The 14,869-nt window shown below is 32.5% G+C and overlaps 1 protein-coding gene across 1 annotated transcript in view; it reads left to right on the forward strand.

Annotated features, from left to right (window-relative positions):
* The first annotated feature begins 2,648 nt into the window (after positions 1-2,648).
* LOC145305404 (uncharacterized) overlaps positions 2,649-14,869 on the forward strand; it is a 37,789-nt gene continuing 25,568 nt past the window's right edge. The window contains exons 1-5 of the mRNA XM_080147022.1: positions 2,649-2,704; positions 9,268-9,347; positions 9,827-9,889; positions 11,605-11,636; positions 14,010-14,063. Coding sequence (XP_080003148.1) covers positions 9,269-9,347; positions 9,827-9,889; positions 11,605-11,636; positions 14,010-14,063 — 228 coding nt within the window. The 5' untranslated portion in view covers positions 2,649-2,704; position 9,268. The remainder of the gene's footprint in view (positions 2,705-9,267; positions 9,348-9,826; positions 9,890-11,604; positions 11,637-14,009; positions 14,064-14,869) is intronic.

Raw genomic sequence — 14,869 nt, forward strand, 5'->3', positions numbered from 1 at the left:
GTGGAATATTTTGTCCGAGATGAAATTTCCTAACAGTCCATTCACAAAGCTACTTTAGAGATTGTCCTTAAGTCAAAAGAAATAGAATCACTCTAAGTCCAATATTGGGGTATTTTGACTAAGTGCAAATCTCGCTATGTTAAGGATTTAAAATCATAAAGTATTAGAGTGTTGGAATTATCCTTCACCAAAAGAAATAGAATCTCTCTAAGTCCATAATTGGAATATTTTGGCTAAGACAGAAGTACTCTAAAACAAAATTTTTCTTTTAAGTGTGGAAAATGAAATTTGTTAATCTAGTTGGAAAAATTGCAATTATTACAAGTCCGAATTTTGGTAAATTTCCAACCAAGTTCACAATTTCATAAAAATTACTGTAAGTCCAGAGATTCGAAATTCTCTCTGTAACAAAAGAAATAGATCGGTGCTAAGTCCAAAAGTGGAGTATTTTGCTCAGAGCATCAGGAAGTCTCTGGAATTATTGCTGATTGCATACAGCAATTTGTTTATACTTATATCATTCCAACCGATCGATGTTGAGAATATCTTTGAGACTTTGAAATATTTTGTCTAACTCAAAATTTTTAGAGGCAATAGTTATTTTGATACATCCGCATATAAATCAGAATTGCATTAAGAATATAAGTCCTAGGCATGTATAAGTAAGTGCAAATCTCAGAAAATCGGTTCTAACGGCACCAAAGTATTAGTACAGTTTAACTTGAGTATAAATGCTACAAGTTTGTAATAATCTTTTGGCCCTTTACTACGACTCAAGAGTACTAACTGCTTTCGGCATATTGTTTCAGAAACATGGCTCCAAAGACAATATGTATCCCAACTAACAGCGTTTCCCGTGTTCTATAGGATTTGCTCCTAAGTTTTCATTTAATAAGACAGTTCAAAATGGTCCTTTACAAATAGTATTTTGATAGCTTATAAATGAAAAGTTACTCCATGCTTGATTCTTAATAAGTTCTGGTTTAAGTATCAAAGATTCAAGTATTTCAACACTTAGAGAATTTCCGAATAAGTAAAAATCATACTAAGTCCGAAGATTTATATATATACTCCGCCACCTAGCACAACTCCTAAATTTCAAAATTCTGACTAAGTCCAAAAATCAAAATTTTGCACATAGCTTAATCATAGATTGTTCCAACCCAAGTGTTTTACTAAAGAGAGGCGGACATGGAGGTGCCGGTGTGCTGGTATTCTCTAGGGCCTCTAGAGTGTCAACCAGTGCGAGTGTCCTTATAGGGCGGCGACCAATGGCCACAAATATGCTAGCATTCTCTAGGGCCTCTAGAGTGTCAGCTAGTGCAACTGCTCGTACACGAGGCTCTCAATTGCATTTGTGTCGTGCCTTTCAGTCCCTATCTCTTCAAACGCCTCATAGTCCTAACCTTGCTCTCAAATAGTATTACAGGTTTTGGTAAATCCGATCTTGCCATAACTACAATTATTCGATTTTGGTAAAAATACCTGCCTTAGGCGGTTCGGGTACGGTAAGGAAAAAAAAGAAAAAAAATTTATGAAGTAAAATTTTTCCAAGATACAACCGGTAAGTTGCACCATTGTGTGTGCGAATGGGGCGTTTGTCCAAATTTTAGGTATGGAGACCGCTCTTCTATGAGTACTACTAAAACCTAATTTTAATGCAATACACATAGACATTCTCATCGTCGGTTCGTTTGTTTAGAATGCTTAACCCTCTATTCCCACAAGTATAATACGAATTTGGTTGAGCTGGTGGAAGCTCAACAAAAGACCCACGCGAAGTATTATGTTGCTTTAACCTAAGAATAAATGGTTGGTTTTGATATTCGATCAGAATTATATAAGTATATTAAGTATTAAGGAAGGAAAATGTTTTTATAAAGTGTATTTATATTACAAGTGCATAAGTTAAGTATGAAAATATTTACAGGATAAGTGTTAAAATTATAAGTAGAGTAGGACAGAAATGTGCCCTAAGTCCCAAGCAGTGAATTGTGCTAAGTGTTAGAGTTCTAACATAAGGCCTGAGCTCAATTCATGCTAAGTACTAAGGGGCCTAAATTTAAACTACAATGCATGCCAAACAACTAAGTCATTACCTTTTAAAGCCAGAAAGAGAAGTTGATGGTAGGAGAGTTAATAAATAACTGAATAAATTCAAGAGGTACATGCTATAACATTAGCTCTGGACCAGGATTTTAGTGTTTGTCTGTGCAATTAAATATCTGTGTGTTAATATGTGACGTAAATCAGGCATGGTTGTAGGCATACATATTTGAACTGGTAGTTTATATGATTACATTAACTATAAACATAATATCTTTAATAAACATATACTATTAGCAAATCACATACAGATTACCATGAATAGGCTAGCGTTACCCATATATGGTGTTATATAGGTAAAGATAGGCCTATGAATGCATAAATTGATACAAATAATGCCTTGGGCCTAGCTAAAGTAATTGTGTCTTGCCCCTGAGTGCTACTAGATAATTGCAGGGCACGTGTCAATCAAAGGTTCATAATATGATCTATAAAGTGTTGACTTTATATCAAGCATAGATAGATAGTTGTGGATGCGAAGCATTTCTGTAAAAGTCTCATATGTACGTTCAAAGAATTTGAAAATTGAGGATCGCATCTCCAACAATGATGATAATTAAAACTTTAATTTAGAACAATTTTTAATAATATATGAAAGGTAGGCCTATTTATTTTTATATTTACTAGCGAAGCTATTTTATAACTTTTGTCGGTTAATCTGCCAGTAACATTTTTATTTCCAAATTCTTTGACAATTAATTTCTCGCCTACTTCTCAATCTAGACGGCTGTTTTTTTGTTTGTTTAGATTCTCCTTATCTATTGGCAGCTAACTCATAATGTTCCTTTGCTCCTTTGTAATGCTACGAAATATATAGAAAATCCCAAATTACTTCTTTATTTTAAAACAAGCGGCTATGCCCCCCAGAGGCCTCTAGTGGCACTTTTAATGTTTTTTTTTAAATTATATGTTACCTTTCTATGTTGCGTTCAAGTCTCTATACGTAACAAAAATAGTTATAAACCTAAATCAAAAGCTACCATTTAAGGAGAACCCGATCGGTTCAGCGGTTAGCGAGATCCTTCGGTACAGACAAACAGACAGACAAATAGACATCCTGTTACTTAATTATGAGGATTATTGATTGAAAAGTTTTTAGCAAACAATCAAGATTTGATAAATATACTAAAAGTTATTATGCCAGCGAATAAGAGAGCCTGGATTATTATAATTTGGATACCCTGCTAAAACCGATCCATCCATAGATCTATTTTTAACCCATCTATTTTTATAAATAAGAAAAATAATGTGTAAAAAAGCTTTGAAGCTAGTTTAAAGCAACCAATAAAGTCCCATCCCTCTTGCTCAAACCTATCGATTTATTTATCAGTTTCCAAACCATATATTTATCTATCTTTCTATATATCTATTTTTCTATTTATCTAATGATAGAAAAATAGATAAAACAATGAAGAAAATTTTTGTAATTATCTTCATTATAAATATTTTTCTCTTTATCTGACAAAATTGATGAAACAGACAAAAATAACAGAATCAATTATGTTCAAAAGTAGCGAAGCTGGAGGATAAGACAGTGGATGATAAATTAGTACACGTCCCCCAATTACGAAAAACAAAATTACACTTTTGTAGATTAATTATTGTTTTGGCACTATCAATATTTAATACCCATAATTGATAAGCCAACGGATAGGAGAATGTGTTTAAAAAACTTTGAATACCTGAGGTGGATTCTTTTTTTAAAAACTAGCGGTTTCGCCCCTAGCCTCTAGGGGCTTTGCCCCAAGAGGTGATAAACAAAAATTAAGGTGAAATTCGTAAAAGGACCAGGGAAATCTTCAGCAAAAAAAATGGGGGGGGGGGGTTGTTTTGGGGGTGGTGTCTCACCCCCCAAGAAAATAGCCCAAAACCACCACAGGACCAGTAGGTATATACCCTGAAGAGTAGAATCCAATCAGTTCAGTGGTTACCGAGATCTTAAGCTTCAGACGGACGGACAAACAGACGGACAGGAAGACAGACATCATTCTACTTTGTATTATAGATAGGATCGCTTAGTTAGGCAAAATTATTTTTGTAAAAAATCCTCCAAAATCACATAAAAATCTTTTATGGTTTTATTTAATTTTTGTACATTTTCTATGTGATTTTGGAGAATTTTTTCACAAAAATCTTTTTGCCTCACTAAGCGACCCTAATTTTTTTGCATAAATTACAGTCTCTCTTTTAAAAAACCTATAAAATTTTTATATGAACAACATAAGTATTATCAAGTCGATGGGTAGGAAAGAACTTAAAATTGACATAAAACCATCCCAAAACTAAGCCTAAATCAACCCCTAGAAACAATGTAAAGTTTCCCAAAAATGGAGAACTCAATCGGTCCTGTAGTTATCAAAATCTAAAGCTACAAATCTAAAAGCTAAAACATGTTTTCAGCATCAGCTGCGCTCCTAGTAAAATTGAGAACTCAATCGATTCAGAAGTGACTGAGATTTTAGGCTCCAGACAAAAATAAAACTTTACTACTTTATATAATAGGACTAGCGGCTTCGTCCCTAGCCTCTAGGGGCTATGCCCCAAGAGGTTTGATCAACCTAATTTTTCGTATTTTAGATTTAAAAGAAAATTTTTTTTTAAGTTTTTTTTTGGTGGAGAGGATTTTTTTTTTTTTGGGGGGGGGAGGGGGTTAGTCGAGTAGTAAGTGAGATCCTTCGGTACAAACAAACAGACAGACACCGTTCTACTTTGTATTATAGATACGATATAAAATTTTTATGATGTATAAGACAATAATAAAAATATTTTGCAATACAATTATTGTCTAAATTACATGTATCACTAGTGGTCTATTCGAAGCTTTTTATAGTGCCTATAAACAAGGGCATACATTTAAAATCTTTTGTCCGAAAAATACCCAATGACGTTATATTAGAATAATGGACTATTTTGATATGACGTCATTCGGGATTCTTTGTTCAACAGTTTTTTAATTCATCCCTTTTTTATGCACTATAAAGAGCTTCCTAAAATCAATTCCGTCACCTCCCTATTGCACGGACGGACTGACGAACAATTGAATTGCTTCGCTACAAAAAATAATAAAACTTATGCTGCTAAAATCAATATGAAAGTGTGAAAAATTAAAGTTATTTTTCATTTGCATTTTTTTGTCAAAATAACAACAAGAAAGAGTACGGTTACCCGTATCGCAGCAAAATTAATTTGAAATTAATTTTAAAATCTGTAATATAATATAGAGCGATGTCCGATTAGGCTCTTATTTTAAGAAATTCTAAGAGTAAGGGTTCAAAAGCTACAAATTTTTCAAGGTAATTCAACTGCGAATTTACTTTCCAAAATTATTGCATCTCTTCGGATGACTATTAAATTGTCATACCTTCATATTTCTCAATGGATATAGAATACATGGATTTTGTGAAATATTCTGGCATGCCCTGATAAAATATTTCTCTCAGCTGGCTAATAAAACGATACCCTCCATCAACTCCTTGTGACTTTACCCCAACACCTCCTCTGACCATGGAGGATCTTAATGCCCATAATATGAGGACTATATGAGCAATCTTCTAGCAAAAATTCCACAATATCCACTCCCATACTCATCTATTCCAGGGAGTAAGGGAGGGGACAATGGGCAATTAATTCTATTTTAAGAGTTTTAGCTGAAAGGCCAAGAAATCCAGATTTATCCAGAAAATTTGTAGAAAATTGTAAAGGGTATGTTAATCAAATTAAGAACAATGTAAAATAAAAAATGTTCTAAGAAAAAAAACATTTGTTTTGTATAGAAATAAATTTAATAAACTAAGATGGCATTCAAAATTTTAAAAAAATTTCAAAGTATATGAAGATTTCAACTAAATTATAATAGCAATTCAGATCCTCATACTGGAATAGGTCACTAGGACAAACAAACATTAACACTTACAGAATAATCATAATATATATAAATGTCTAAAAGTTGAAACAAAATTGAATAAATTTGTTGAAAATCTTGACGTAAGGACATTCTGGTAACAACATTACAGTTGCTACGGTTTCTAAGTTATACCCACCAAAGCTAAACTACTACAGGAATCACCATGGAAAGTTTGAAATCGATAAGACAATTCTAACATGTCTAAATTAACGGGAAAAAGCTCTGAATGGACTGACCCTAATTATAGAAAAGTTTCACTTTTAATAAACACATCACTTTAAATTTATAATTCATAATTACAAATATGTTTTACAATAATTACAAAGACAGGTTGGTTCCTTCAGATTTATAAAATCTAAGCCTTCCTTTGCACCAGATTTTACAAGCTTAATTTTCACTATATCTTGGCAATTCTTGTCTTCTTCCACAAGCTACACAAATTATTTTTCAAGCTTTTAAATGATCTATTGCAAAATATGGTAGTTTGATATTAATGAATCAATCACACTAAGTATGAATTTTATTACTAATAAGCTTCCCGGATTTTTCATTTTTTGACTCGTGGATTTTTTTTTATAAATTACTTATGTTAAAAACATGAATTTATACCTTTTTCCAAGAAAAAAATATACTCAAGTTCGAATGCAGTTTATTTTTTAGGCTATGCACTTATGATTTAAACAAAGACGTGGGGCCCTCTATATAGGTATAAATAATTGATATCAGGTCGAATTTCCAGAGTATTCTTCTTTTTGACTAAAAAACCTATATTTTACTAGTGTGGAACTCGTTCATCCCATATTCCTAAATTTTAAAATTACAATATACAAGAATTAAATTTAACGGTTCTTAGATTGTTTATTACACAAATATCACAATAAAGTATTTATCTATGAAATGATATTTTTGGAGAAAAAAATCGGTAAAACCAGCCATCTCATAACAAATTTTTCTGTCTGCTAGAATTTAAGTTTATTAATACTTGGCTGCTATATTCAAAACTGACTCAGCCAGTTAGCGGCAATGATGCGCTAGTTTCTAAAGTCAGTCAGAACCTCCTAAATTCTTGCACATTCTTTTTAAGCCAGTACCCAAAGTCTGAGACTCCTAAAAATTGAATATTCGATCCTTTGTCCCCTCCCTTGCTCCCTGCATTTATTCTCACAATCATAGTGACAAAAAACAGTTGCGGCTGGCGAACCCTACAAAATATATTTATCAAAGTGACAAAACACAAATTTTTTGTTCCAATCGATTTGTCGTTAATATTGAGAAAGAAAATTCCGACATTAGAGTAAACTTAGATACTTAATTATATTATTTCTTTTATTTTTTAGTTGCGAAGCTACTCTATGATTCACATTGTCTTTCCCTTAGTTAGTCAGTAATGCTTTGAGGAAAATGTAAATTATTGAATACTTTTGTAGATAGACAGATGAAAATTTCAGTGAAGATTCCTATGACATAGTTTATATTTTGTTTGTCTTTATGTCAGTCATACTTTATAGACATAAACTTATTTTTAAAAGTTTTAACTCACTTTGTCTTTTGGCTAATTCCATGATCAATTTTAACTTCGCTACTTATGGATGATGTCTCGCTTTCAATAAATTCGCAAATTAAACCGGGGAGAGTTAGAACACTTTACTGTTTATTGCATAAGTCCTCAAAGTTTTAAAATACCTATTTCTTATTCCTTTGCTTAACAACTTTTATTAAATTTTGATTGGTTGGTTTATTAAGTTTTGTGTTCAAACGTTTCAACCCCTAATTGTAATCTACAGGAGGGATGATTTTGTGTACATCATTTTGGATGAACATCAATTTATCGGCTATTAGCTTATCCCTTTAGATCCCTGGAAATAAACCTTTGGGCATTAGCTACAAAACTAATTTTTCAATTGCCTCTTCCTCCAATAATAAAATAGCTTAGCGATCTTTTTAATTGGTGGAAAAATGTATTCCATGTCTTATCCATGGGTTCATGATATGCAAGCAACCTTAAATAAAGAAATGCTTCATGTAATATTATTCTCTATCTAGCTATTTAATGACTTTGTAAATTTTTATAATTTTTGTATTTGTGTGTTTTTACATTATCTCTATTTCTTAATCTATCTTATTATCTAACATTCGATTTATCCTAATAAAAAAGTAACACGATATATGTCTGTCTGTTCGCACCTGCTCAAGAATCTTGCTCAACGCTGAACCGATATCTATTCAACTATCTATCTATCTAATTATCTATCTATCTATCTGACTAACCAACTTATAGATCTAAATCTATTCAACTATCTATCTATCTATCTTTATACGAAGCTATATCTATTCAACTATCTATCTACTACCTATCTATCTATATTGAACTATCTACCTATCTATATCTATTCAACTATCTATCTATCTACCTATCTATATCTATTCAACTATCTATCTATCTACCTATCTATATCTATTCAACTAGCTATCTATCTACCTATCTATATCTATTCAACTAGCTATCTATCTACCTATCTATATCTATTCAACTATCTATCTATCTACCTATCAAGTTGGCATGCTTGCAATTCTCTGGTTGAATAATTTTGGAAATTCTCAGGGACAGAGGGATAATACAATGGCATAAAAAATTACCCCTAATCCAATAAATATTTAGGGGAAAGGTCAAATATGGCCAAAGAGACAATGGCCGATAAATTGATGTACATCTAAATGATATAAAAAAATTACCTCTTCTGTGGACTATAATTAGTGGTGGAAAAAATTCAATAAAATTCCCCAAAGTTGTTAAGCCAATGATTAAGAAAACATTACTATAAAACATTGAAGACTAGTGTAGTAAACAGCCTAATGTCTCCTACCTCCTCCCTGGGGGAAGATTGATATACTCTCCGTTGTCCTATCCCGTTATTCCTGACAATTTACACAACTCCGATAATTTCTCAGATAAAATAAATTTGCAATTTATCCAGGGAAGCAGGGATAGATAAATGGGAAATATAATTGTTTGTTTTTAAAATCAGGTATACACAAATAGGACAATGTACTGTATACAAACCTTTTGTGTGAAAATCTGTCTTTGGTAACTTACAATTATTTGGGGAAAGAAAAAAATGTAGATTTGATTCCTTCAATCATATGTCTATCTATCTATTTATCTATCTATCCATCAATATATCCATCTATCTTTCTATCTATCTTTCTATCTGTCTATCTATCTTTCTATCCATCTATCTTTCTATCTATCTATCTAGGATGTCTGTAATCAAAACCGAGGACAGACTGGAACGAGATCTGGCCATAGCCAACTCAGCACTCAACTTTCTAAAGTCAGGTTAGAAATAACCTCCGCTAGTTGTCTGATGGATTTTAAACTCCCCTAAATCTTTGTCATGCATAACTAAAGAAGATATTAAAAATAAAATTAGTACCTTATTACGCCCTTTTTAAACCTTTCAAAATCATTTTTTGGTTTCAAAGTACAAAAAAATGGGGGAGGGGCGAAGTTACTAGTTGTAATGAAAAGGGTGGGTGGAAATATATTGGCCAATAAAAAGAGGTAACTCTATACTATGCATGTGCAGATAAAACTTTTTATAAAAAGGTCTTGTAATCAAAGAGCATGATAAAAAATGAATGATGAAGCAAAAATGTAATTTTTAGTATATTTATGGACAATACCCTCCAACGATGATTTTTTTAAATTGAAAATATTCATGGTCTATATATTAAATGTAAGTTTGTTATAAGGATCGCTACCTAAGAATATTATTTACCTTGATATTTAGTAGTATATAGAAATATATATTTCAGAGCATGATAAAACATTAACTGGACTACATCAAGAAATAGAAAAACTTACTCAAAAATGCTCAGGTATACTTATCTCTCTGTATATCTATCTATCTGTCTGTATATTTATCTGTTTATCTATCTATCTATCTATCCATCAATAAATATACAGTTACCTAACTGTCTATCTAAAGGAATTAAATCTTTTTTTCTTTTTCTCGTAGAGTTGAGTCATACTAAAGACATTAAAGAGATACATATTGCGTCTCTGTCATATGCGTGATATCTATAGTAAGAGTAGAGGCAAACCAAACTTTCAGAAAAATTTTATAAAATCAGTAGGGATGGTTACATGCTTGGGGTTTCTTTGCCTCTAGTTCATAAAGGTTCCACGACAAACGTAGGAGTCCCAAACGTAGGAGTGGAAAAAAATCGGAGTGGACAAACGCAGGAGTTCCAAACGTCGGAGTGGGACAAACGCAGGAGTGGGACAAATGTCGGAGTGGACAAACGCAGGATTTTTGGGACAAACGTCGGAGTCGACAAACGCAGGAGTCCCAAAATTTTTTTTTCAATTTTGAATTTTTCTTTAATTTTTTATTTTTTTTTCAATTTTGATTTTTTTTTCAATTTTGAAATTTTTTTCAATTTTTATTTTTTTTTCAATTTTGAATTTTTTTATCCACCCTCCCCCCCCCCTTTATTCGGTCCCCTTATTTTTCTTAGTTAGGTTAGGTTAGGTTATAGGCCAGGGGGCCGAGCGCTGCGGCTAGGCAGGCTAGGGGGCCGAGCGCTGCGGCCATAACCATTATTTTGTAGACAGTGGTATAAAAAACTTTCAAAATTGTCATATTATTAAAATAGCGGACACTCCTGCGTTTTACTTCAGCAATGTCCACTCCGATGTTTGTCCACTCCGACGTTTTTCCCACTCCTATGTTTGTCCACTCCGACGTTTGGGACTCTTGCGTTTGTCCACTCCGACGTTTGGGGTAGGACCATCATAAATATAAAAGATACCTATTAAAACCTAAATATTTATTTCAGAAAGAATTACATTATCAATTAATTCTTTAATTAATTTCATCCATATATATTCTTTCATAGGTTCATCTAGATTCATCAATAGGTTCATCAATTGTTTTATCAATATAATCATCAATAGGTTCATCAATAGGTTCATCGATAGGTTCATTATTGGGTTTATTGATAGTTTCATCTATAGATTCATTGATAGATTCATTGATAGATTCATCAATAGATTCATTGATAGTTTCAACAATAAATTCATCGATAGATTCATCAATAGATTCATCGATGGATTCATCAATGGATTCATCGATGGATTCATCAATAGATTCATTGATAGATTCATCAATGGATTTATCAATAGATTCATCAATAGATTCATCAATAGTTTCATCAATAGATTCATCAATAGGTTAATTGGTAGGTTTATTAATAGGCTCATTGATAGTTTCCTTAATAGGTTCATCAATAGATTCATCGATAGATTCATTGATAGGTTCATGTTAGGTTAATCATTAGATTCATCAATAGATTCAGCGATAGGTTCATTGATAGGTTCATCAATAGTTACATTGATAGGTTCATCGATAGATTCAGCGATATATTCATCAATAGATTCATCAATAGGCTCATTGATAGTTTAATTAATAGGTTCATCAATAGATTCATCGATAAATTCATTGATAGGTTCATCAATAGTTACATTGATATGTTCACCAGTAAGTTCATAAAGTTTATTTAGGGAAAGATTAATTTATGTTTTGTTTCAGAATTACAGTTTTCCGTAGCTCTTCAAACAAAGGTTTGTTCTCAGTATAGAGAAAGATTGTTTCGAGAGCGCAGAATAAAAATTAGGGTAACAAATTTCAAAATAATGTAAAGTATACAAACTATATATCTTTTAATATAAATAAAAAGGCCATCAAAATTTAGTTTAGCTTTTTAACTGTTTTTAAGGTTTGGTAATTCTAGAATTACTAAATCTTTATATTTCTTTCCTAACCTTTTTCTCCTATACCCCTTTAAGGTTTTCTTGAATATCTTTCTACCTTTACCTTTTTAATCTGTGCTTCTCTTTCCCATTTTCTTTTTCTTGCTTAAGCAATATTTGTCCTTGTGTGTTGTTGTCATTTTGTTAATTTTAATTTTTTGTTTATCCTTTTAAAATGACTATCTAAAAATTATAAATTGAAATATAAATGTTCCTGATATATATATAGAGATGCTACGCTTAAAATGATTCTGTAGACCCATATATAAAAAAATCAAGTTCTTACTTTTTAGGGGGAGTGATAAATTAGTTTGGGGGTAATCTTCCCCCACCCTCGTCCCTCCCCCTCAACAACGTATGTTTCTAACCATTAAGATCTTGGTAATCAATCCCTCTAAAATGCTCAGTGAAGGCTCCATCTATTTAGGGCAAGTTTTATACTATTTTGCAAAGATTACGCGACTCTTTCTTGGATATCCCCCATCTCTATTTTTATTTAAAACGAAGTGAATAGGGGCAAAGCCGCTTTTTTTATGTACAAGTATGTACATTTTATTGTAATTCTTTTTCATCGGCTATAAATTTCAACACTTTAAGTAAAAACATTGTCAATTTTATGTGTAGATGAAATTTATAGGATATTTGGCTCTTTCCAGTATTTTGTAATTGGCACCCCTGTCCTGGATAAAATGTTTTTTTTAAAAAAACACGCGCATTCAGTTTTTTATATTTCCTGATATATTTTTGTCCCCTAATTCCAAATATATCTCTCCTGAAATCCTAGCTGTTCTATAAGATCTCCAAAAATTGCAAATTTGGAATTAGAGAACAAAAATCTATCAGGAAATGAAAAAAACTGAATGCGCAGGTTTTTGAAATAAACATTTTATCCAGGACAGGGATGTTGGAGCGTTCTCTTTTCTCACCCCCTTCAACATTTTTTTTTTATTTTAACCTAAAAATATTCCGTTGGCTAGGGGTTTACGTGAATCAAGGGAGGGAGGGAGGAGGGGGAGTTGCGTGAATAGTACAGCCACGTAGCGGGACAAAGTGTCTCAAAATCAGCCATGTGACGTCATAAAAATGCGCGAGATGTTAGGAGAAGTGGGAAAGAAAACCCTTAAAAAAGATATGTATAATCCCTCATTCTTATGACGTCAAATGGCTGATTTTGAGGCACTTTGTCCCGCTACGCAGCCACTAGTATATTGAAATGAGGGATATTTTCCACAAGTAACACATATAAAAGATTTTACCATATATATTGAAAGTTCACCGTTTTTATAATCGTAGCATCTCTATATTTCTTTTCATTTGCCTTCCCCTCATTTCCTTTCTCTTATTTTAGTTTATGCACATTAATGGATATAGAATACGTGGATATTGTGAGAGATTCTCACATACCCTGATAAATTTTTTTCCAGTTGGCTAATTTAACAATTAGGGTTGAGCCGGATATCCGGTCTAGCCGGATATCCGGCCATTTTCAATATCCGGCCGGATACCGGATATTAAAACTATCCGGTTACATGATATCCGGCTGATTTTTGACGCCGAATATCTGGTTATCAGGCCGGATATCCGGTAAATTGCCGGATATCGAACGTTGGCCAGATATCCGGCCGGAACCAGATATCCGGCATTAGAAATCTGCCTCATATCCGGTATCCGGCCAAAAAAGTATCCGGCCCAACCCTAATAACAATACCCTCCTCCGTATGACTTTTCCTCTGACTAAGGTACTATATCAGCAACCTAAATTGACGACTAAAATTCCCGTGTCACAATACCCCCGTATTCTATATATATGTAGTTTTCATATTAGACATATGGATACAGCTACTCTATAACTAGTTTCCTAAATTATAAAAGTGTCATTTCCCTTTCTTATTGCTGCGCTACTTATAAATATTCTATTCTTGTTTGTTTCGTTTTTTTGCACTTTGATATTTTTATCCTTGTTTATGTAAAGCTAGACTATTTGTTCAATTTATTTTTTATGCATGTTTAATTATTTTTTTCTAGTTATCGAAGTGATCGGCAGCCGCGCTTAGACACGGCTCAAGGCCCACAGGGAAATTTTTATGTCCAAACCCTAGCGGATTCATATTGGCAGCTTACGCGCGGCTGTCGAATCCTGGATATGTAATACTATATGATTATTTAAAATATTTTTGTTCTTAGGCTGCGAATACAGAACAAATTTTATTAGAAAAATTAGCAACGCTCAAAATACAGGTAGATCTTCAATTTCTGTCAATCTTATTTGCGTCTGACTATTTATCTTACTGTCTGTCTGTCTATTTGTCCGTCTACTGAACCTATATATTTCGGTATTTTTGGCAGTCCGTTCATTCCGCTGTAATTTATATAATAATTAGTTATTATAAAACAAGGATGACAAATCCATAAAAGCGTAGCTCTGAATCGTTATGACAGAAGAACATCAACTCTTGTAGAGTGTCAGAACAAAATATGCAAATATAGATAAATACAGGGTGTTTTTTTAATAAGTTAAAAGTATTGCTTAATTTGGAAAGTACCTATTTTTGGAAGATTTTTCGATCATGACTATTTTTAAGGGTTTGCAAAAATGCGTACATTTTTAAAAATCAAATAGCGCGGCTTGTGTTAAAAGTAGAAAAATGTTCTGCATATCGTTAGAATCGTCATAAACTCTAGTTTTTAGGTGTTTAAGAACTATTCCTGTGCTACGTATAGTTTAGGAGCTACGTGGTAAAATGTCCCAACTTACTTAAAATTTTCAACACTTCTCACATTTTCCAATGTAGCTTCTTTACTACAAATACCCTGTATGTGTTACATATATTTCCAAAAACTAGAGTTTATGAAAATTCTAACGGTATGCGTACCATTTTTCTACTATTAACACAAGCCGCGCAATTTGATTTTTTAAAATGTACCCTTTTTTGCACACTCTTTAAATTCGTCATGATCCAAAAATCATCCAAAAATAGGTACTTTGGAAAACCCGGTTTTTAAGGCAGAATTTGTTGAAAATCGCCAAATTTTTTTTCTCATAC

The sequence above is a fragment of the Acartia tonsa genome, chromosome 14 (assembly GCF_053477335.1).
Source record: "Acartia tonsa isolate MP-2025a chromosome 14, ASM5347733v1, whole genome shotgun sequence".
In the NCBI taxonomy this organism is placed as follows: domain Eukaryota; kingdom Metazoa; phylum Arthropoda; class Copepoda; order Calanoida; family Acartiidae; genus Acartia; species Acartia tonsa.